At 33.8% G+C, this 25,463-nt stretch overlaps 1 protein-coding gene across 1 annotated transcript; it reads left to right on the top strand.

Moving 5' to 3' along the window:
* Positions 1 to 14,637: 14,637 nt before the first annotated feature.
* LOC105626120 lies at positions 14,638 to 18,763 on the top strand. The gene is made up of 5 exons (XM_012207431.1): positions 14,638 to 14,657; positions 15,083 to 15,113; positions 17,288 to 17,548; positions 17,730 to 17,942; positions 18,425 to 18,763. The coding sequence occupies exons 1-5, from the start codon at positions 14,638 to 14,640 to the stop codon at positions 18,761 to 18,763; spliced, it is 864 nt and encodes a 287-aa protein (XP_012062821.1).
* The last annotated feature ends 6,700 nt before the right edge of the window (positions 18,764 to 25,463 follow it).

The raw sequence follows: 25,463 nt of genomic DNA, 5'->3' as shown, positions 1-25,463 counted from the left end.
GAGTAGAGAGTAGTAGAGAGAGAGTAGAGAGAGAGAGAGAGAGAGAGAGAGAGAAAGAGAGAGAGAGAATTTAATACAAAAATATTCTCTCTTGCCGCCCATCGAGATTGTGTAAGCATTTCCTCATCAATCCCCTTCAAATTCTTGTAAAATATCCCGATGCACTATGCATGACGTGAATCAAAACTGATTACAATGAGAGCGTAACTATTCTATAATGAATCGTGTCGAATTTCTTTATTCGACTAACACAACTCGGCGTTAAGACCAACCAGAAATTAATTCGCCGGACCGGAACCAAACGGCGAGGAATTAATCTCATTACATTGCCGGTTCGTTGCGCCGTTCCATTACGCTGTCACATGAATCGCACACTATTATGAATTACGCAATTGGCTTTTGCATTACCGCGGCGTGTGTGCATCTCCCGAGGTGAATTAGTTGCCCTTATCTACGGCTCGTACACAATCATTTGGGAAAGGAACTTCACTATACGCGCGTACCTATTACGGAAAAACGATGGTACGACCGAGTTGCTTTATTTTCAGACGCCGCCTATATCCCGAAGCTAATGAAAATCCACTACATCATCCACAACTTCTTCCCCGTATGCGCGAAACTCTTGAAACATGCATAGTCCCGTTATTCTCTCATGAATTTAATTCCTCGCGAATTTTATTCTGGCTGTAATATAATCCGATATTAATCTCAGCCGCCGCTTTTTGCCCGTTCGTATAAATGAACTGACGAAATGTAGACGCGTGTGCATCCGTAGCTAATACGCCCGCGATGCATGCACGCATGTGCACGTGAATGCGCCCACGAGAAATTTCTTCGTTGGCAGAAATTCTGAGGTACGACTATTGCAGAATCGTATGTTCGAGTTTCAACGATTGTTAAACATATTAATGAGTTAATAAAATAAATAACACGCAACGCTAAATTTTTAATTTTCGAAAGTATACTGTCACATTCGCGTTTGCATAAGAAGAACGGTTTAATTGAAGTAGCTAAAAATTTACATGTTATACTGAGAAAAAAATTGAAATATTTGCAAGCAAATGTTACATGTGATATTTTCTTCGATATATTTATTGGTTAAAAAAAATTTGTGATAACGAAATATACATTTCTGTAAAATATATCTCATTAATAGTAAAAAATAAAATAAATGATTATTGTTAGGAATAAAATTCATTTCGCTGTATTTAAATATGCTTAAATTTACTTTTCTTTCTTTTCTTTTTTTACAAGATCGTAAATGTACTTATACAAGTGAAATACTACAAGCGCGATTTTACTTTATGTGTATTTGATTATCTCCCGAACTGTAATTTCGTTGTGTCAACATGATGAAAATAACGCATTTAATAATTCATTGATGCATTAATTGTGACACACTCTATTGGCCGAAGATATTGGCGCCGTTTAATGGCAGTTTTATGTAAAATTTCACGTTGCCTTCGTACAATTTCAAATAAATTCAAGCGTTTAACTATCAACATTGTGAACATTTATTGGAAATCTCGCGACTGGTTACAATGTAGTTCAGAGTTAAATGCAATGTATGTGCATTTACGTGTGGAAAGTGCAGTTCGGGCAAAATCGATACAGCTACATTTGTAATATATTAGGTCATTAATTATTATTTTATAATTATTATTTTATGATTAATTTACATGTAAATGATTAATATCCATTAAACGCAGTGATTAATTGAATAATTCACGGATTTGATACTCCGCCATATTTCCGGGAATCCAATAAGAACATGATTGATTTCACAACGCGACATTATTCAAATGTAGCTACGCTACCTTCCTCCCTAGGGAAACGTGTTCTATAACCGTTAACTTGATTTTTCATAGATTTTTCCTTTCGCTCACGTGCATTGTTAATGTCTCGAGGGACAGCATGATCGCCGGGCTTTCCACGCACGTCGATACCGTCTACATATCATGTAAATAAGCGTTAACTTTTGCCGTGGCGACGTGCACGCGTGCATACGGATATTGGAGAGGCGAGAAACAGGCTGTCACAGCCCGATCATTTCGATGTCTGTCACCGTGACGCACAACTGTACGTGTACGTAACTCCATATGAATTATTGCACGCCTGCACAATACGCCTCGCTATAGAGCTCCACCGAAGTGTGCGTTCCGTAAAGGTAATCGTAGTGGAGACTGCACGTGCAAATATGCAGATCACGCTCGTATATGCTCGTATACGCTCGTATACGGGGAAGGAGACGTCTCCGCGATCAGCATCCGACGACGTCAGGAAACTCGACGACCCGATTACGCCGATCGTAAACGCGGAATTACTCGACTCGACTTGCATTCCATGTCGCACTTACAGAGGACGTAACTATCCCATCGATTTGCCCGCGCGATATCAGTTTTACGCGATCGAAACGTAACAGAATGCGAAATAGAATCTCTTATTTTTCCGTTATTCAGTAGTAATTCTGTCACTCAGTAGCTACTTTATTTATTTTAATGATAAATATTGCAATGATTTGCGTCCAAGATTGTTTACTATTTTAGACGTTAATGAGCAATTTAATCAAATAAACTATTGAAAAGATCTAATTTATTTCTTCTATGTACGACAAATTTCAAAAATATGAAAAAGTATACCTTGTAAATCTACTCTTTACATATCGCCCGTTCTCAGTTTCATACGAGTGCGTCATAGATTGACGACCGATCTAATCCAGATAACGCGGTCGATTACGTTCAAAATACTGACTACGTCGAATCGAGCCACGCATTCCATTCTACAAGAGTAAATATGACGAGAGAAGGTTCGAGAACCGTGGAGCGATATTACAGTTTCATCTTGTGGAATTTCACGGCTCAGGGAGACCCATAAATCCCCTTATTTATCGTTCGCCTTTAACGCGCATACGAATCTGGACTCGATCATGGGATGCAGTCGAAAGAGAAGAGAGTCCAGCCGCAACCGATTGGATCCATGGCATATCACGACCAGGGACATGCGCGCCTTCGTACAGCATCTTTTGAATTTATGTACCTCGCATGCGACGCCTTTAAAGGGCGAAATAAGTTTCGTACATCTTTTGTATGTATATATTTGCCCTTTGCAGTCCAAATTCACACTACTCTCTAAATCTGAATCAATGGATAGTCACTAATTACCCAGTGGCATACTTGGCACTGATAATCCGTAAAATTCAACTAAAAAAGGAAGAATGTTTGAATATTAATAACTAAAATATTAATATTTGCATATTAATTTCATTAATTCTTCCAATACCATATTCATTGAATTTAAACATTAAACATTAAACAAATTTTGTTAGATTACATAATAAAAATTAGGAATAGGTTAGGGATCTCACATTTAATTCATTGATTACCAGTGGTATACTTAGCACTGATATCAGTGATTATCCACTGATTCAGATTTAGAGAATATGCAAATAAACGAAGACCTTGTTCACTTCATCTAATTGCTTCTAAAATGAATTAGAAGCAAAGAATTATTATTAATTGAAAGAATTTATGGAGATCCACAAAAAAATAGTTTGTTTTTATTATAATATTTGTAACTTCAGCGATGTATACCGAACGATCATTCGCGTTTCAGCAAAACTGCGAATCGGGATGAGCGATTTGCCGGGCGAATCCGTTTAGCGCTATTTTCAGGAAATTTTTTATTAACTGTAACAGCAACGTATTAACAAACCCTGTCTATTGATCGAGTAAAAAGCGTAACGTAACGGTAGCTTTTTTCAATCCTCAGCCATATTGATACATGTGAGAGGATCTTTCTTATGATAGAAACTGAAATCACTCGATAAAGATGCGTGAAAACATGCTCAATGCAATGTAAACTTTTGTATAATATTACAATACATAAAATGGATATTTGCGTAACAACCGGCGCTATCTATTGATCGTGGATTAGCATAACGTTTCCGCATCCTCTCTTCCGTCGGAAATAAATGCAAGATGTAAGCAGCAGCGAAATTACGATCGATTACGTGATCGCCTTTCAACATGAATGAGACGCACGCCAAGACATTCGCATCCTGATGAAATCTCTCGTTCATCGGGCACGGCACGTAGCACGTGCTCCGATTTGACATTTCTACATGGCAATACGATCTCGTGATTTCTAACACGTGTGGAGAAAGTGGGTAAATCAAGTACCGGACACTTTTTCTTTCATCTCATGTGACTCTCTAGCTAGAACATTATGGATCACCGTTAAAAGCATCAATAAATTCGAATTATGAATTCTTAAACTGATAAGTAGATAACAAGAATTACATACTTTACAGAGACATACACGACTTACAATACAATGAGATTAATTGAAATAAGTCATCGTTTTATAGATAATGATGATGAAAATAGAGCTATCATGTTTATTCTTGATACGGCGTGTATCACTTCGAAAGATAAATTTTATATAAAAGATAAGTTTTATCGCGTATGAAACGTTGATCATGTTTCAGCAAATTGCGCAGTTGCAAAATTCAATAAAAAGGAGCTGTCGGACAAAGTTCTATTCAAGATTTTTACCGCGTCAAATTTACAGGAATCCAGAATGAGTATTGTTCACTAGACAGAGAAAAGATCGTCTTTATCGACTCGATGATTTAAAGGAGGCAGTTGAATCGAGTGAGGGGATCTTCACAAACAAGTGGTTAGGGCTATTGTCTGCGATGTCCCGCGCGAAAGGCAAATGAATTTCCAGCTCGCCGTTCATCCTGGACGTTTAGTCCGCTCGTACTACAAAAGGCTGCGGGAATCCCAATGAATCTACCTATCTGCCTGTTTGCAGAATCGCGTGCGAGTGGCAGAATTAGAACGTGACGAACAACATCTCGCAGGATCGTGTACGTTAATCTATCACTGGAATTGTCCCACGCAAGCCTGGAAGAAAGCGATTCCAAGTTACTCTCGATTTCCCCACCGTGTGACGATATGTCGGCTTCTTGTCGTGATCGTGTTGTCTCAATTGCGTGCATCCGCTCGACTCGGAAAACTACTGAGTTCCAAGGCTCATCCAAGGATAATTCTCGTCCGCGAGAATCCTGGCGCCTCGGAGACGGTTCAAGATTGCATGCGACGCGTTTGCGTGTCGATACCGTGTATGGAGAACTCGCGTAACGTTCAAAGCAGAGTTCCTATTCGTTTTATTCGCGCGCAAATGAGAGTACTGAAGTATCTATTGTGGGATACCAGAGAGAAGACGAGAGTGCAAAAGTGTCTCAGAATTTATCGATACGATCATATTTGCGACGAGTGCTGTTTGCGCGGGATGGAAGAAGGATCCTTGAATCCGTAATAATCGTGAAATAAAATTTGCATAGCCGTTTACAGCGCAGATCGTATTCATGGATCGTATTCATGAGCACCTTTCGACCTTTTAGGACTTATTCACAACTTGCCCTAATAGATTGAAATTTTATACGATATGATACTGAAGATACATAAACATTATATTATAACTCAATAGAATATAAGAAAAATTTTATTTTTCATTCGTTAAGCTTGTACTAATTCTTGTACTAGTTCTCTCTAATTTAAGCTTTATATGTGTACGATGCAGAAGAGCAAATGTATTAAAAGAAAATTATAACGGTTACATTAGTTTATTAAATATGAATTTAAAGAGCAAAACAATGTCAAGTATCAAAAACACTTTTTGCAATTTTTTTATACTTTTAACTTTCCTATAATATGCAGAGGAAAAAATTTTTAAATTTAATTTATTTAATTATACTACTTCCAATTGTTTTTACTGGCCATTTTGTTTTTATCAACAAACGCAAAATAATTTTTTTACAACTCTCCCGGAAAGAATTTTTGAAGGGATCGTCTGCGTATCCCCATTCATGTATCGCAACCCATTTTACATCGATATTTATCGGAGCGAAACGAATTTTTCAGAGGGAGTACACGATATGTGTTTATCGGAGTGTAACGAGTTTTCGAGTAAGAATAACTCGATATCGGAGTGGATAAGTAAAATAATATTTGAGCGAAGAAGAGAGATCCTCTTCAGGATCTAGGTTACGCGTGACTTCTTAACGACGTCATTTCATTTCGAAATAGAGTAGTCCGTTCAAACAAAGTTATATGACGCATATGATCACGATTAAAGCAACAGAATGCACCGGTTGAGAAATCTTTGACTGTTTCGAAGTGATCCTGATGATCGTCACGATAATCAGTGAAAACACGAAGGATTATAAGCTGCTTTCTCGCTACGTGCTTATTTGATGGTCATATATACTATCCCTCTGCAATTATAGCACGGCAAATATACGTTGGTTATGTTCCACTTTATGTTGCATAATCCATGAGTTAACTGTAATGAACATTGGAAACGGAATAATGAATTGATAGTTTTTCGTAGAGAAAGAATAGGTAAAATATTATTAGAAATTAATAATCATTAATATTATAGAAATATTATAGATATATCAAAAATATACATATCATACACTCTAAAAAATATTTATATGGATTTAACACCATGAGATATCTACATATATAATTCTCACTGTTCATTGTCATTGTTAATATTAACACTAATATGATAAGAATTATATAAATAGTGCGTCTAAACTGATATTTTTTTATCCACACTGATATTTTTTTAGAATGTAGAAATTGATTATTATTATACAACTTACAATAATCAAAATCTTTATCTTTAATTAATACAATATGTTAAAACGTAATTTGTTTACGCGATGTACTCCCAATTATTATTTAATTAGTAATTCAATGAAGATTTAATTTTATTGACGTACTAATATTTGCACGCTGCAATTTCAAAGGATCTAATAATCCAAATTTTGTTATTAAAGTATAAAGAAGATCAAGGTTCTAATAAGTTATTTAACATGGCTTATTATCCTTGGTAGAAAGCAATCAAGCAATTTATTATCTATGCAAGAAATGTACAGCGTCACGAATGTTCAAGAGACTTACGAGCCGCTATTGCATAAATCAATCACGTAAAAAACAAACGTGATCAAGAGAGTCAAAGATCAAGAATCAAAATTTGCACGATTTCTAAAAGATAAATATTATTATCTAATAAAAGATTTATGCAATAATTCACTTTATGCCAAAATATTATTTTAAAATATCAAATTTATTTGAATATTTTAAAAATTCGAAATAGCGTTACATATATATTTCTCATAACATATAGTTACACATTTTATGAAATATTAATAAATATCAAAATCATATATGTTTCCAATTTATTTTTACGGAAAATTTAAACAAAATTTAATTGAAATTCGTTTAACAAAATTATTCGTTTAACGAAATTCGTTGTACAAAATTTATTTTATTAACATTTCGTAGCAATTTATTGAATGTATTATAATAAAATCGACAAAAAAAGTATAAAAATTAATATTGTTGATATTATAGATTTTAAAGAATATTTGAAAAAAATAAATAAATGTGATGACAAGTTTATATTGTATAAAAAATGTAACTTCATTGATTATCTGGATCACCGATTTATTACAATGATCGAAGACCGTGAAATTTATGTGACGACCGTTCGAACATCTGTATCGATTACATTACGATAAGCCTGTTTGTCAAGTGTGATGAAACACACCTCTCCCTTCAGAGAATTAACTACGTAGAAACGAACCGATAAACCAAGATTTACAACTTTATTACTTCTCCAATGCATGACCTGATTGGAGCGCGAGAAATTCATTAGCTCATAATCCTACGCTATAATACCATATCGTTATAAACATCCGCTTGTAATCAAGAATATTGACGTTTGCAAAAAAAGTGCATTCTAATTCAGACATTACCATCTGCCTCTGCGTTCGCCTACGATTTCGTCAATTTCCTATTAAAATAGAACAAAATACTCATATGATTGTTCTCGATAATAAAATCTTCTTTCAAGATCAGATTGAATATTAAATTAAAATCTTTTAATATTAAATAATTAAATAAATGATTTCTCTCCTCATCTTTTCTTTTTAATATTAATTCATTAATTGTAACTTATATGTTTTTTTCTCGATTAATCTATGTGAATGTTCAACGATTTAAACATTCGCTGCTAATACATCAATCGTAGAAAATTCGAAAATCCCACAAGCTTGGGAGACAGCTCGTATAATTCGTGTATATCGAGATATACAAACTCGTTGGCGACTCAGACTAAGCCGAATACCAGTAAGCGAAATTAATTCACGAATAATTTTCCATTAATAATAGCGTGATCGTGAATATTCGAGGACTTCAAGCACGAGAAAGTGATGATGTTTGCCATTCGACAATTGGCTACAAATGCCTACTCGCGTATTGAAGATTACTATGAAAATCGGTCATAATTTACATCACAAATAATTCTCGCGATTCATGTCTATCGCCGATTCCGTTTTAATTCTGCAACACAAAATAATCATTAACCGATTAACCTGAATATACGTAAGATTAACGAGCAATTGAATGAGATGCTTTTCAATGATCAAGAAGAACATGATAAAGTGTACATTATTTAATAATATACATTGGAGAGCGTATACAATACACAATATATAATATACATAAAAATGTATATAAAATACAAGAAATAATATTCATGACAAGATTGCTCCGCTGGCGTTTGCTTCTTCTATTATAGATTTCCTCTTTTCAGAATGTCAGGATGTTGAAAGCCTTCTCCTCGCAATGCACTCACATGACGCTTGTGAAAAATACGCGCGAATAATTACAATCGCGCGTAAATTGATTATCAGTAAGAGTGTTTTGCACGATATTTTACGGCACACATTTCCGTTTATATAGTCAACGATAATATCTAATAGTTATAATGAATGAGTTTGCATTTCGAATAAATTGGAACACGTAATTTCAAGTAAAGCTTAAGAGTTCATGCTATGATGTATTTGACGTAAGAACCTTTGCTCAGAAATGTTTCAATGAGATTCTATTTCATCAGCATATCGGCGCAATCGATACGAATTAATCGATTAGGCCTTAGAAAAATATTTCAGACTGATTTATCTTGAACAGTACTTAAAAATTAATGCGCGTCGCGATAAATCATATGTGGTTCATTTATTCAGTTAAATTGGCAGCGACGAGTATGTTTCCCGTGAGTTACTGAACTTTCCATAATACCAAGCACTCCCACACATCTTCAAGATTATATCCATGGGAAAATTTATCGCTCGCGAAATACCGTGTAATTCAATTTTAATTGCATTTTAATTTAATTATCCGTAACTTTAAAAAATGATTACCAAGCATACTGTTAATTTATTACTGCTATTCTTCAATTACATTTCGCGTATTATTTCACACTCAGGCTCTGGATTACATTTCAGTAATTAAACCGCAAAATCAAAGTGAGATGTATATAAAATCAAGTATTATTTAAAAAACAATTATTGTCCGTAAATGTTATAATAAAAAAATAGTAATTCAGACATCATATCACTTCCGATTCTTTTAATTATATATTTGAACTATATAAATGAGTATATTGCGTAATATAAATGCTCGTTTTTTGATAAATAATTATCGTTTCAAATGCAGTCAAGTCATTAATCACAGCAGTTAATAACGTCTAATTGCTAAATCGTAGGTGCTCGTATTCGGAATCATAATGTGATAATATCTCAAGAGGTAGTGCGAAATAATAGGTTTGCATCGTTACTTATTCGATCGAGTGTTGCCGTGTGTATGATAGCCTTAAATACGCAACAGCGTTCGTTGTTTTCAAAAACAACATTAACAAATTTATTTCAAAAATATTAACAAATCGTTGGCACGTCGAGTCAACAACTGATTTGTTGACGCTTTGAAATTTAATTGTTTTATACAATACATTTATGCTGAATATTATATCTATACATTTTCGTACATTTTAAATTAATTTTAATAAATGAGTTATTATTGCATATTAAATTCAACATTTATATGAATAAATTTTACATTATTTGGAATGAAAAAATATATTACGCAAATTAATTATATTTTATCTAATAATCAAATTTTCGATGTAATTTAGCATTCTGAAAAAAACAAAATTATAAATTTTAATAAATTGAGAAAAATGAAACTTGGTATTCATAGATTCTAAGTTTTTATATTGAAGATTATCTTTTAATTACTATCTTAAGATGTTATAACATAAATCGACAGAGTCGTCTTAAAATATTACGTAAGATGATCTAAGAATAAGAAGGATTTATGAATATCGAGTCGTCATGATCTAAGTCGTCATAAAAAGTATTACTTTTTCTTCCTTAATTTATCAAAATCACATTCTGTTTTCTGTAATTAAAATTTAAAAACATAAAAAATGTGAAAAACAAAAACAATTATAAATCAATAAATTAGAATTTCTATATATTTTGACTTTCTTATAAAATAAAAATAAATTCCTTTTTTTACAATTTCATAGTTAAATGTGCCATTAAAGTATTTACAACATATTAATCTTTAACGAGAATAATCCGATATTCAACGAGGAATTAAACTAGCAAGCTTACAGATCTCGTTGGGTCAAATCCGATCCGCTCATGTTCGCTCACCATTAATCATGCGCTGTGATTCATGAATGATTGAATATCCGCGAAACAGAGACGACTACGAGAAAGTGAGTGCTCGTCCTCTCGATTTCTCCACAAGTGCCGGCCGTTTGCTGATGGAAATGACGCCATCTCTCATTACAGCCATTCATGTCCCTCGTAATAATTACGCTACTACGTGAGTAGTCACGCGTCTGGCATTTCTGTATCCCACATGCAGCCGGCCGACACTTGTTTTCGTGAACAACGTCATACGCTTAATTGGAGAGATAATTACAACCGAGTTTCGGACATGTCAGAACAAGCGTGCCTTTTCTATTAATTCTCTCCCTGACATAATTAACGCAATTTATCAATTAATTTATTCGAAGACATGATCTGTTACTTTGTTTCTTCTAATAAGTAAGATACATTCGTGTGAATGCAACGAATTATGATATAAAAATTTTAAACACAATTATCACTATAACATTAATAAATATTTATTTAATAATAAGTAAAACAAAATTTTCATTAACCTCAAATCACGTGAATTTACAAATTTATGTACTAAACTGTGATAAAATTACAGATATTCCTTATAATTTTTTTTCTTAAATAAATAAATAATTTTTTCTAAATAATTATTCTACTGTCGAATTATACGAGAAATTTATATGACAGCGCAGATTAACGATTGTAACATGAAACTGAAAATGACGAATGTAAATAAAGACTGGGACGAGCATTCGCACGTTGATTTAGTAATGTATATTAAGTAGCGTGTAATTAACGCGAACGGAGACGACGCGCATTGTCACAAAGTTGCATTAATCTCGGCACGCATCACGTCAGTCGCGTGGCAATTGCCGTACCAACGACGCTTTTCAAACCGACATCGCTGTCGTACTCGGATGATGTTAGCCTTAATTCGCCCGTCTTCCCGACATTACCTTCTTGTCACGTAAAATATTAAGACGCGAAATATCTTGAATATCGTCTCGCGACGCTACGTATAATAAGGAATGTGAGAGCACTACTCCTCTTATCATTTTCCAACATACTTTTAAATTAAAGTCCGAGAAAAATAGAGCGCAGAGATAGAAATGGAAAACATACGCGAATGCGTAGGATAATATTATAAAAAGATTGATGTTACTAACTACAAGATATATTCTAATTTCCTTTCAGCGGTTTAACAAATACATATAAAATGCTTTTCATTTCTCGACTGAATATTTTTTAAATGTGACGCACAAGCAGCGGTAGTTCAGAACAAGAACGAAGAACATTAAACGATACGAGGAACATTTTAATCCAATCTTATCTAATCACCTGAGCAAACCTGCGATCCAACTGTCACAACGTGATGTTATCGTGATAATGCACATGAATTAATGTACAAAAATTGTTGAATTAATGTACAATGCCACTTTCCAGTGTTCTATTAATCGACTCGTCGATTCTATTAACTTGACTCGTCGGCTGCATTATCTCTCTGACTCTCTCTCTCTCTTTTTCTCTTGTCTTTTGTCCTTATTACACGCTTCCCTATAACATGAAGGACTTTCACGAGTCCATAGACACGTTAACCATTGGGAACTCCAAAGTTTCTCGGTGCGTCACGCGCGGAATTCTCGTCGGTCGTTGCACTGCTCAACCGCATTTCCGCGGCGCGAATGCATCCCGCGTGCACATGCATCGGTAGCTAAGGGGTACGTTATGTCTAACAGAGGGATATAATGCAGGGAATGCAATAGAGCATCGAGGTAGAAAAGACAATGTGGTAGATAGCGCAGAAAGTGAGAGACAGAGGCAGAGAGAAAAGGAAAGAGAGAGCAGCCGAGATGGCTGATAAAACTGAAATACGGAGAGAGTGAGAAATAGATGAAAGACGTGTCTGCTGAAGTCGTGTCGATGGATTCCGTTGTACTCGCATTTATTGTGCCATTACGATTCTCCGTTCTGAGAGACGGTGCGAAGAAGAGGCTTCTGCCAAGAGAGTAGAGGAGAGTTTTCTCGCAACAGGCATGAGAAATATCCGGAAAAGATGTCACGAACAGAGAGACACGTCTGAACATCTCGTCATTGTAGGAATGGTTTTACGAGACGCATTGCCGCACCTAAAATAGCAAAATTCTGAAAATGTTCGAATATCGGAGTCAAATAATTTCAAGTAAAGAACAAGAAAATTACCGAAGAATATTTAAAGAATATTCGAGCCAAATCTTAATCATATTATGTAATAATCAAATTTTACAAATAAAAAAGTCATTGCTTGCAATACGCTTCCACATTTATTAGAGTTATATTATAGTTTTCATAAATTTTACTCAAAGTCAACCGAGATTTGTGATAATCCTATATGTTCACTTTCCTGTTTCTCCAAAAAATAAAAAAGCGTAGAATCAGTTAAACCACGGTTTAGCGTTAACCAATATTTATGATGTTTTGACGAAACAAAGGTTCGCCAAATTTCCGCGTGAACTTACAAAAGAAAGCAATTAAGCTTACAGCTAATCAAAACGAATGACCCGCGGAAGAGTTGGCGCTCTAACCCGGACAGGCCGACAATAGAGCAGACAAGGCCTCCGGGTTACCTACTTTTAATTGCGAGCACGTTTTATGCTCGACGGAGCGCGCGCGGCACCGGAGCTATAAATTTCCAGCCCGAGCGTGTATCCCCGTTGCAACCACAAAACTAATTAGTCCGGCAGTAATTAATCTTTCATCCACAATCAGACGACGCACTTGTCTATTGTCTTGGGAATGAAGTAATCGCCGCGCGATTTCGTATCTCTTCGACCAAACGATCGCTCGGAGAATTTACTTAGAATAATTTCTCGATATTGTGATATTCTGATATTACCTCGATAATATGTTTTAAAGAACTATTTAGGCAGAACATAATATTGATATCAATAATATTTCAATTACTACGATACAATAAATAATGTTTTAATACATTCGTTATCAAATTTTATGTGATCTCTCGGAGAGATCGATATCGTATATGTATAATTTTAAATTATTCTTTAAAATGTATAAATGTATAAAATATATAGAAGAATATATCTAGAAAAGATATAGAATATGTAAAACGATTATTCAGAACATTCATGCTAGCTCTTTTTACTAAATTCTGAATGTGAATAATTGCGATATGCATTACGTTGAATAAAATTAAAAATATAATATGGTCTGAGAGACAAAAGTTTTTTTCAATTCAACCATGTTAAAATTACACCCCATCTTAAGGTTCATTTAGCATAAACAGGTTTTTCACTCACGAGTGAATTCGTCTCGAGTCTCTAATGATGCACAATTACTACGGCGTCGACTTCCACCGGATTGCCCACGACGATTCGCCATCCGGTTGCATGCGCGGAATTTTACTCGCAATTAACCCAACACCGTCGCGTCGCATTCTTGAATTTCCCATAAGTGCATTTCGCGTTGTTTATCACTCCTTAATTGACACAAAGCGATAAGATATGTTGTCCCACTTTCTAATGCTTTTCGCAATCACACCATGAACATTTATGTAATCTCCGGTAATCTGGGACAAAAAATTTAGACGTATTTGTTAAATGTTAACTGAGCAAATTTTTCCGCGTCAGCACATTGAAAAATCAGAATAAAAATGATACGTTGATGCGTTTTAAATTATAATTATATAAATATATAATTATATAAGTAAAAATGAATACGCTTTTACATTTATATATTCCATTTAATAAATGTTAGTTATTTCAGGAAAAGGATTTTTCATATAAAAAGCTATGAATTTGTAATATATTTTATACTAAAATTTATGAAATTAATTAATTTATTAAATTAATAGTTGATTAATTTAAAAGACATAGTGTCGGTAACATAAAATTTAGTTTTTTTAATCATAATTTTGAATGGTTAAAAAAAATTATAATTTTCTATTTTTTGTCTAGTTACTAAAAGATAAACATCACTTAGAAGTAGTTTGACTAAATAAAAATTGCATTTATACAAGATTTTTTTCAATAAATTAATTATAATTTATCTAACAGTATTATTCATACTTTTATATTATTCGCAATTTCTTATTGATGTCAATTAAGAATTTAATGCAAGGAATCTATTAAAAGTCATAGGAAAATTATCTTGAAATATTTTTATATTCGAAGAAGAAAGGAAGTCTCATAACTACGTCTACCGCTGCATTGCGATCCAATTAATCCACCTGATAATTATTTTCTGCCTCCCAAGCGAGAGCGTGCGCGCTTGCTTCGTGAGAATACAGAGCAACGTGCGATCGTAATTATCTGTACTTTATCTAGAAGTGAAACGAAGCTGGGCTCTTATCACAATAGCACATCCCCTATGGTAATGTGGACAATGCACTTCCGGTGTGCGTTTCTCGAACGCGGGACATGGACCGGTTCGTATTTCAATTTATATCGTTATACTGCGTCACCGTGATATCTCATCACACGCATATGATACCAATGTCTGGTAGCGGACCAATAGATGCGGGTCGATTGTGAAAGGGAGAGTCGCTCTTCTACTAGTATTCCCAGTATTTGTACGTTCCTTCCACGAATATACGGACATATCAAATTTACATAAATCAATATTGATATATTAATCCGCTACCTACAATACAGAATTTTATCTAACGCGATGTCATGGATATATTATTTAAACGGGGACTTTCCTGTTTGATTTACATAATTAAGATAATGCCTTGGTAAATTATACGTTGTATTGACAGTTACAATTAATAATTAGTTAAACTTGTTATGATGATACACATCATCGTGTCAACTGACTTAAAACAAGTCTATTTATTTCCAGTATATAAAAAACAAGTTTTAGAAAATGCTTTATCAATTTAACATATTATTCAAATATTATTCCAATCGTATACATTCAAGAAAAGAAAGTAGCTTTCGAATTTCTTTATATTTGTTAATATTTAATTTAATTATTAGGAAGATTCAACTTGACAGATCTATACATCCTATGATTATTTTTTTAAAAGAAGTTTTTATTGATTGTACAATCTAATAAACATTCAATATGACATTTCTCTATCTTAACGATCCGAACTGAAAATTTTATATTTTCTATTATTTAGTGAAATAGATATGACATGCGGTTAAATATGTATATTCTAACAGTACATGAAATATAAATAAAAAGAGAGAGAATTTTATTCTCTCTGTGCAATACATAAATCATTGAATCGTTTTATGTTCCATTAAGAAAATAAATTTTTATTAGCATTTTTGTACACGTTCGTTTAAGAGCTAATAAGACTAGATTTGACTAGATCAGTAGCTATGCTACTGATTACTGTTAGTAACAGAGGAATGTCAGGGAATCGTTAACGCGACCGTGCATCAAAGCGTCATCATCAATGAATGAGAAGGGATACGAGGTCGTCGTCGTCATCGTCAACCTGTAGTAGAATTACTTCCTAGAATCGAATCAATGACATATATATAGCGAGATTAGTCATCCGGCTGATTCATTAATGCCATGCCAATCGAATTAAGGCCGGACTTTTCTCGCGTGCATTAAGTAGGTCGACCCTGGATGCTGCTGGCTGATTAGCTCTCTCACGGAGTCGGCTGCCGGCATCTCTTCCTCTCTCATTTTATATATACGTATATACATCTCTTTCTCTCTTGCGTCATCATAGTATCGACGACCTAGTTTTTCTCACCTCTGAGGTCAGATGTCGAAGGAACGTAAAGGGGTCCTCCACCCCTGCGAATGCTCTTGTTCATTTACAATATTTACATCATACTCACGTTTCATGTAAAACTTCATCGATCGGAGTTTATTATTTTGCAAATTTTGTGTATGCAATGACACGTATAATAAACAATTTGCAGTGCTGTATCTTTTAATATTATTCAAAATCACAAAGATTTTTTAAATATTTTATTGAATTTTAAGATTTCATTGAGTTTATACACGGAGAAAATTTTCTTTTAAAATTTATCCTGAAAATATAGTAGTTGTGGTACAATACAATATTTTAAAGATTTTTATCATACACTTCAATAAAATTAATCAAACTTATTTTATACTTTATTGTAGTTTTATTAATGAATGAGAGAGATTTACATTAAAATTCTTCGAAATACAATGTTGTCCCACGACTATCATATTTTCAGGGTAAACTCTAAGAAAAAATTCTCTTCGTGTTCTCTTCGTGTATTAAAAATGTTTTTAAATCTTTTATATGTACGCTCTCGAATTACTAGTTATAGTATTATTAGCATAAACTCTAGATTCTTAAAGTAACAGTTAAATATGTAAATATTAATTAAATTACGTTATGATTGTAGTTTTGTTTCGATTCTCTTGTTTCAACAAATCCATTTTCCGATGACAGTTTCAAAATTTTTGTGCTTAATAAAAGAGGTCGCGGATATTTATAGGATGGTACCAGGGTGCTCGCACAATCCAGGGTGTACCAGAAATCGATGAGCTTTCGTGCGCGCTCGCAGAAGGCAAGCAATTTCCCTCCCTCCGCAAAATAATAAACTCTCTCTCTGTACCTAATATATTTCAATATTGCATAATGAATATTAAGTTACACAATAAATTCCGTAGAAGTTTTATCTTTACCTATAAAAGAGCATCGCGTAATAAAAAAAGTGTATAGTAAAAAAGAGAAAATTACTGTCATAACAAAACAGTCGACTTTTTATTTATATTGTCTCCGTTTTCTTTTATTTGCAGAAAACAATGAACGGACCAGTTTATGCGTCATCTTGTCCCGCATTGCAGTCGAATCTGTCGCTACACAGCTCATCCTATTACAGCGAATATAGCGGCACCACGCGAAGACGACTATCCTCGACGGGCGAGGCGGATACTTCCGCAACGTCGAGTTACGAGGGTAGTGACAGCTCCGAGAACAGCGATGAGTCTCGTCTCGATCCAGTTAGCCAGGTGGAACGAGAACAGCTCGAGACTTTCTTTCGAGGATTAAAATCACAAGTGAGCTTTGCACAAAATGTAATAAACTACACGTACAATAAAAATGCTTTGATTAAAAAAATAATAAATTAAGGAGAATGTATAAAATAAATCGTATAGATAAGATACTATAAAATCTAGCTGCAAATCTGAATACATTGTTTAAGGGATAATATCTTGTGTTTCATCTTGTAATTCGCAGGTATTCGTTTGTGAATCACTAGCGAATCTATATCTCGGTAGCGCCTCTCAAACAGAGAGGTGGGAGCTCCGTTTCACTGGAATTCCCGTGGTAGTTCTCGATCTTGGAGAGACACGATCAAGATCCAAGAGACGGATTCAAATATTATTAGCAGAACGCGGTACTTGCTTCACTCTCTGGCGTGAAACTATCGACAACCTCTCATCGTATAAGGTATTATTGTTGATTGTTCATAACATGCTCTCTAATAATATGTTTTCGAAATGAGGATTATTCTAAATGTATTATTATATAAATAATAAATTATACGTAATATCCAGTATTAGTAGTGACAAGTGATTAGTATTCTCATACTACAATGTAACATTCGAGAGGTAATGTTAATGACAGACTACAACCTAAATCATTCATTTACCTGTTCAAGCTTGTTTATCTCGTTAGATAGATTACGGAGTGCTACATTACAAAGCGGATTAAATTTCAGCATCGGACATTTAATACCGTTTCAAATTTCTTATGTGTTTGCCAGACGAAATAAAACACAAGTGGTACGGCGTAGTATGAATCGTGCAAGTATTTTTTAAATCTTTAGAGCGACATCAAAGGAATGGCTCGTAGCGGGAAAATACGATTTGTATTACATTACCTTCGATCTTTCGCATTCTACGAGATAAAAGCACTTGAAATATTTGCAGGTGTCAGGGCCAGCCTTCCACACGATGTGTCTCTCGTCGGATCACACTCGCTTAGCTGGGCTCAGTTTCGATAACTCGAAGGCGGCGAACGATCTGTGGCAACACATAGAGCGCCTCGTGTCTTGCCCAGAAAACATCAGCCTATCGGCTCCTGGTAAGAAGAAGAAGAAACCAGTGCAGAAGAAGGTAGTGCTACCGGCCAAGAGCAACATCAGTCAGCCGTGTCAGTTCCAGCATGTGACCAGCGTGGACGCGGCCGATCGTTCGCGTTACTTTTCGCTGCAGACACTGGTACCAGCGCTGAGTGAGCTGGAGAGCTCGCTGGAAGCGAACTTCTGAGACAAGTCTGACGCCTCCAAGCTCTCATAGGGTCGACGCAGCGCGACGCCTGACTCCCGCCTTCTTCTTCGGAAGTAATCGCATCGAGGAAGAAGGATCCGGTTAATGTCGCGAGCGAGAGAAGAGATAAAATCTATAAAGACACTCAGTCTCGGCTCGCGAATTTTGAGAGGCGAATAATGGAAGGCGACACCGCGGATCAAATTCTTTTATCTTCTTGCTCTTCCTCTGAAGTAGTTATAGAAGGTCTAAGACCCAACACGAGGAGGAGATATATCGACGAAGCTTTAACGACAAAAAGAGAAGGCGGATACTTTTCTCGAAGAGCCTTCGCGGCTCTTATAGTTTTACTTGAATTCATCTTGATCTTCTCTCCCGATATAATCAGCCAACTAGTTAGTAAGAATTAAATCGCGAATTTCGATTCCACGTTATCCTTGTTCTCGCGCATTGACTGGATCAATTTCGCGATATATGAGGAACCAAGAAATTCGAACTCGAAGGATCTCGAAGAGACAAAGAAACGCGAGCAATTCGTGACGCGACAAGAGGAAGGAGATTTGGGTCTTCTCCGAAGACTAATCCGTTAGTGTCACGCGCGCAAACTACGAGATTGTTCGCAGACCAAGGCGGAACATTCATCAATCCTTCTAAGTACTCTTGAAAGTGACTGCGATTGATGTTCGCCCGGCTGCGAATTCTGACTGCAGCTTCGGACGAAACAGAAAGTATCCTCGAGACTTTCTGGTGAGACTCTCCAGTCTCATCCCACTCTTTTTCTGTTCGAAGAGTCCTTCAAGTTGTAACTATCGATGTCGTGAGATTTATTATAGACGCAAAGAAAGTCTTTATCGAACATTACGGCGATAAAGACTTTCTCTGATCTATTCGTGATAAGTGTTTCTCGCATCCGGAGAACTTTTAATAGATTATTTCATTATTATTAATACACCGTATGAATATCTGATGTTAAACTTTTAATTTTTGAATAAAGTAGAGAAAGAAAATTAATCAAAATAAAAATTGAAGGTAATGATATGTAAATGATAGAAATAGATTCACTTTAATTACGTATACATAATACATTTACGGCCTTTTTACTTTGTGTAAAGTAGAGAAATTTTTGTTTATATTTTTATTTCGCGTGTACGATGGTTCTACGTACCTATCTTAAAGGATCTTTAGAGATTCAAGAAAGCAGGACGGCCGATCGTCTTGTCGCACTTTACAATTCGAATGTGGCGATGTAATGTGAGGGGAAGAACAAGCGCTTTCGTAATGGAATGTCAAAGATGCGAAACCTTGACACGAAAACTAAACAGCGGAGCATGCGATTAGAAAGAATCATGCAAATATATGCAAAATATATTTCCGGGGGCATCGTATCGGTATTGTATGCACATTGTTGCTATTCTGCGAAAAGAAAACTTTCTCGTTATCGAGTGAAAGAATTCTTCCGTATGGTTTGTAATTAAAGACGCGCGCTGCCGCGGTGAAAACGACGTTTAAAAAAACTTTCAAAGCATGATCTGAATAATTATGTCATTACAAAATTAAGTTTAATGCTTTCCCGATTGCATTCACCGTAAAATGCCAATAACTTCAAAAAGAAAGACTTAAAGATGAAATGGCAATTATCTTCATAATTGAAGAAAAAAATCTATTTGCTTTACTGTTGATCGAAGAAAGACAAGACCTGTCACTAATTCGCTGTATGTTGCAGCAACATGGCTTTAGATCAGCGAAGAGTTAGGGCGTTTCGAAATATTATGACATATAGTAATCGAAATAATGTTAGACAAGACGTCAAAAAAGAAACTGACACAATCGAAACGAAGTTCTTCGTAATGTAGAATGTTAACGTAAAACAAGTCATTAACGTCTCTATGTTGTGGATTCGTAATTATAAGTACGTAAGATTGATGCGCAATTTCAGTAAGCGACATAGGAGTCGATAAATCAAAGAACGAAATACTGCCGAACATTGAAATGCAAAATAAACTAAGATTAAAAGCGACGGCGAGTACTGGAAACAATTATTGTGCCAAAACAGTGATCGAGTCAATGAGATAACAGATTTTAATTAATTGATATTCGAAGGTTCGAATATCATGCGCTTCCACTTGACATAAGACATAAGACTTGAAAAGTCAGTCCACATCATAATTAAGATTATTACAGCAAATTAATCAGCGTATTTCCAGACTCGCTTAACACATTACGATGTTAATTAGATTACTAATTAGGTAGAATTAGTCGGATTGACGTGTCCATTTATAGCAAATCCTACTTCCTACTCCTTGAGTCGTCGTTAATGTGTCTGTAGATTTCGGTAGAAATTCTCGATCTTGATGTCGACAACGTGTACGCTTGATAAAATGTTAAACTATGAAGATCTACAATCATCAATTCTATCCAAGTGAAATAATATTAAAGAACTGATTTTTAATTAAACGTTCTTGGGTCAAACTGGGACGTTCCATATTGCAGTGTAAATGTTATCCTTGCAGAGACAATTTAACTTTATATCTCGAACTTATAGTTCTCCATAAATATTCTTTTAATACAATCGATATCTTTTTAATTTCATATTAAAGTAGCTTTTTTCAATCTTTCTTTCGTATTATTTCACTTAGACGTACTGGTCCATAACTGAAAATGAAGATAAGTATTTTTTCCAAGAAAGTCGCGCGCGAGAATGTTGTTTTACGACATTTGTAAGAAGACTGGTTTCACCATCCTGCGAATATAGGAATAGTTAACAATATATACCTATGTAATAATAGTGTCATTAAAACTTGATTTTATCCTTGCGATCATATACCCTTCAGCGAACGTCCCTTCAGCATCATCTTCGTTTATCGCTTCGAAACTTCTGTTTCGCGGAGAAACGCGCTTATATCCATTACAATCAAATTTTTAGTGATTAAGATTAATTAGCGTGTCACTATATCTAAGTTAGGTTCGCCCGGAAGAATTTTTTTATCATATTATATCCGAGATGTATGTAATGGTTTTTGCAGGATTTATACGCACATTTTGTGTCACGTGAGTCGTAAGTTTTTTTTCAGGAGAAAATCTGGGCGATTATTCTAGGCATTTAAATAAAAATACTGTAACTTCGAATTAATACTAATTTCATTATCTACGACTGTGATATAAATATATGTATTTGTATCGTTACGTTTCGTAACATGTATTCGCATTAATCAATCACTTGGAGACATAAGTTTATGAATATTCTATGTAACGATAATTATTGTGCTAATAAATAGTAACTTCATGAAACAAAAAAATATTTGTTCAGATTTACTTACTACCTTTTAAATTATTAACTAAAAATTTATATACATTTTTTCCATGTAAATGCAGCTCTGCGAAATTATCATTACTAATAAAAAGTTTATAAATTAAATAAAAATATAATTTTTTCTACATTTTTTAAATTTAACGTATATTTAAACTACTTTTACTTCCTTCTTTGATTTTATAATTGAAAAGAAAGAGATGTATGGAAAATGTATGGAAGATTGTAAAGTAAGTTCGTGTAAATATAATGTGAAAAAGAAAGAACGTACATTTATCATATAAATATTATATTGAGACTAATTTCTCTTAAATTTATATTGAATTTTAGTTTCCGCTTTTATTTCATCTACATCAACTACATATATGTACAATTTATTCCCATTCTTTTTCTTGTTAATTTTAATCATATTGCATCTTGCTTTCCATTTTTATTTTCTATTTTTTCTCATTTATTGTTTAATTATTTATTATTAAAAAACAAGTATATCACATAAATGTACATAATGAATGTATTACATTCAGATCTATTACATATACACACACACACACACACACATATATATATATATATCTCTTAAATTTTATACAGATTAATTATCTTTGTAAAATTTTTGTTTTAATTTTTGTTAAAATCAGCATTGTTTTTCTTGGTTCATTAGAATAAAAAAGAAAAAAGAAAAACTAATTTTTTTTATTTCATTATCCTCCTTATTCTGTAATAATATCTGCCGATAGGATATCAGTGGATACAACGACAATTATTTTCCATTCCTATCTCGTCGGTGAGTGTACCATTATTCGGTATTACATACTTCCTATACAAGATAAAAGCACGATTTGTTGATTAATCAGTTCTAGAGATTCTGCAGAAATCAACTTTATCGAATGGCGTTGACGTTCACTACGAAAATCTATTATCCGAATATTCAATATTCTACGGATTCCATCTATAATGATACAGTCGATTAACATTTTCAACATCATTAGTGAAAGATTATATGTTTTGAATAATAAATATTAAAAAATAATTCAACTGATTTTACTGTATTTCATGTTCTATTCTTTTAATGTAAGATAAAATGGAACATCACTAAGTTCTTTTCAAATTGTTCCATGTAGGTGTAAATTGCATCATTCAACTTATCATAAAATTATATGTTTTGAATAATAAATATTAAAAAATAATTCAACTGATTTTACTGTATTTCATGTTCTATTCTTTTAATGTAAGATAAAATGGAACATCACTAAGTTCTTTTCAAATTGTTCCATGTAGGTGTAAATTGCATCATTCAACTTATCATAAAATTTCATAATAATTAATGATTCTTAATTTTGTTTGTTTCAAAATCAGAAATAAAGAAATAAAGAAAAGACTAATATTTCTACAAGCTAATAATCATGATTTATGTAGGTATTATTTGTTATGAAAACCGATACTTGAACCTATAGTATAGTAAGAAGGCTCGATAAATCATGATAACACATATTAAAAATATTTTCTCCATATATCGATCTATGGCGAATAAATCATAATGGTCCGCAAATATATTACACACCACCTCACTGCCAAAATCGCGATATGTATCTCACGTTTTGACGCGCTTGTACTTTATACTCATCACATATAGGAGGAGACCGCCTATGTATCTGGGTGCTCCAGATAGATGCGTCTGATATGAAATCGGTCGGTTGTCGAGCCAGGTCCTGAACCGAGTAATGAGAGACCCAGTGCCGCCTCCCGTGTATCTTGTTCTCCCTTGTTTATAAGAATCGTCGGATTTACATCAGAGCGATCGTGATCAGGTGGATCTCGAAGGAGCAAACGCGAATGAGTGGGTGGATACACTTGTTTTCGAATGTTATATGGGAAAGTTCTTAGCATGATGGCTCTTAAAAACGTTTTATGTTTATCCGCACAGAAAATTATTAAAGTAACGAAGATCGAAAGAGAGAAATTTAATTAAAATCATTCTTTTTCTTTTAGAATAAATAAGTATAGTATCCATGACAAGGTTTTAGGAGATGTAACAATATTTAAAACATATTGAGGTATATGAGTTATATGAATCCAAATACAAATATATTTTTCAGTTAATATGAAAATATCATTTTGCTAAATTTTATTTTGCTAAATTTGTTAAATAAATACCGCGAAATATGTAGAACAATATTCACTGACAATAATTCATTTACAGAAAAAAACCATTAATACAATTTTTCAATTTTGTTCTAGTTAGATAAATTTAATTGTTCTGGAAATTTAATTTGTAAATTTATTCTGTGTATGTTGGTTAACATTTGATAAATACTACAAATGGAATTATATATAAATATTTAAAGACGATATAGATATAATCGAGTAGATATAATGATAAAGTATTCTTGAATGTAATAATTAAGCTTAAAAAAATAATTAAACTTTTCACCTAATGCTTGTTCATTATACATTTATATATTCGTGTAATTAAAAAGCGATATGTATAACGCTAGCATCATTTTAGAAATATTTAGAAAAAATACAATACTTAATACTGATTATTATACATGCGCAAACTCGGACCAAATGTCAGAAAAAAATCACAGCATAATTGAATAAAAAAGAAACAGTCATTAACGAGACGCGTATATAATTTATTATACTATAATAAAAAAAGTTTTTCCCCAGAAAAACAGCTCGTTTTATATATTGAAATTAGTACGCTAGTCAATGCACTGATATTCCACAACGATTATTCAAGAAGGCGGACACTGTCGGCAGTATCCTCATAAAGTTAACGACCAATCTTTTGGTTCTCATCCTCCAAGCCAACGAAAAATGTCGTGGCTAAGAAAAAGAAACGATAGAATATAATGTAAAGAATTCGGGACCCTTAACTTTTTATTTATTTTGCCCGTAAGGGCAAATCTTTATTAAGATCTATGTTAATTTAGGAAATGTCCGTAAAATAATGGTTGGAATATTTAATGTCATTAACTGTTAATTTTGGGAATATGTGTATGTACATCAAAGCGCAATCGTTACATATGCATGCCTTGACATTTACATGATGTTTACGTTAATCGTGCTTTGCAGCAAAATACTCTTAATGTAAGCTTCAATCAACGCTAGATGAGATATGCTTTCACAGACATTATAATTCGTGCGTATATGTAACTAGTAACTAATGGCTCATCTAACATGCATCTAATCTGTAATATAAAAATAGTTTATGTTTCTTTTTAACAAATAAATGATGCTCTAATAGTGTTTTAAAATTGAATCGTAAAAGATCTTTAATTTTACGCGAGATATAAAAAGGAGAGAGAAAGAGAGAGAGAGAGAGAGAGAGAGAGAGAGAGCCCTAGAAAATTGAATATCTCTTCAGGTCGAAGAATTTACTGTTCGTAA

The sequence above is a fragment of the Atta cephalotes genome (genome assembly GCF_000143395.1).
Source record: "Atta cephalotes unplaced genomic scaffold scaffold00004, whole genome shotgun sequence".
Taxonomy (NCBI): Eukaryota; Metazoa; Arthropoda; class Insecta; order Hymenoptera; family Formicidae; genus Atta; species Atta cephalotes.
The sequence above is the reverse complement of the archived record's forward strand: the minus strand, read 5'-3'. Positions and strand labels throughout refer to the sequence as shown.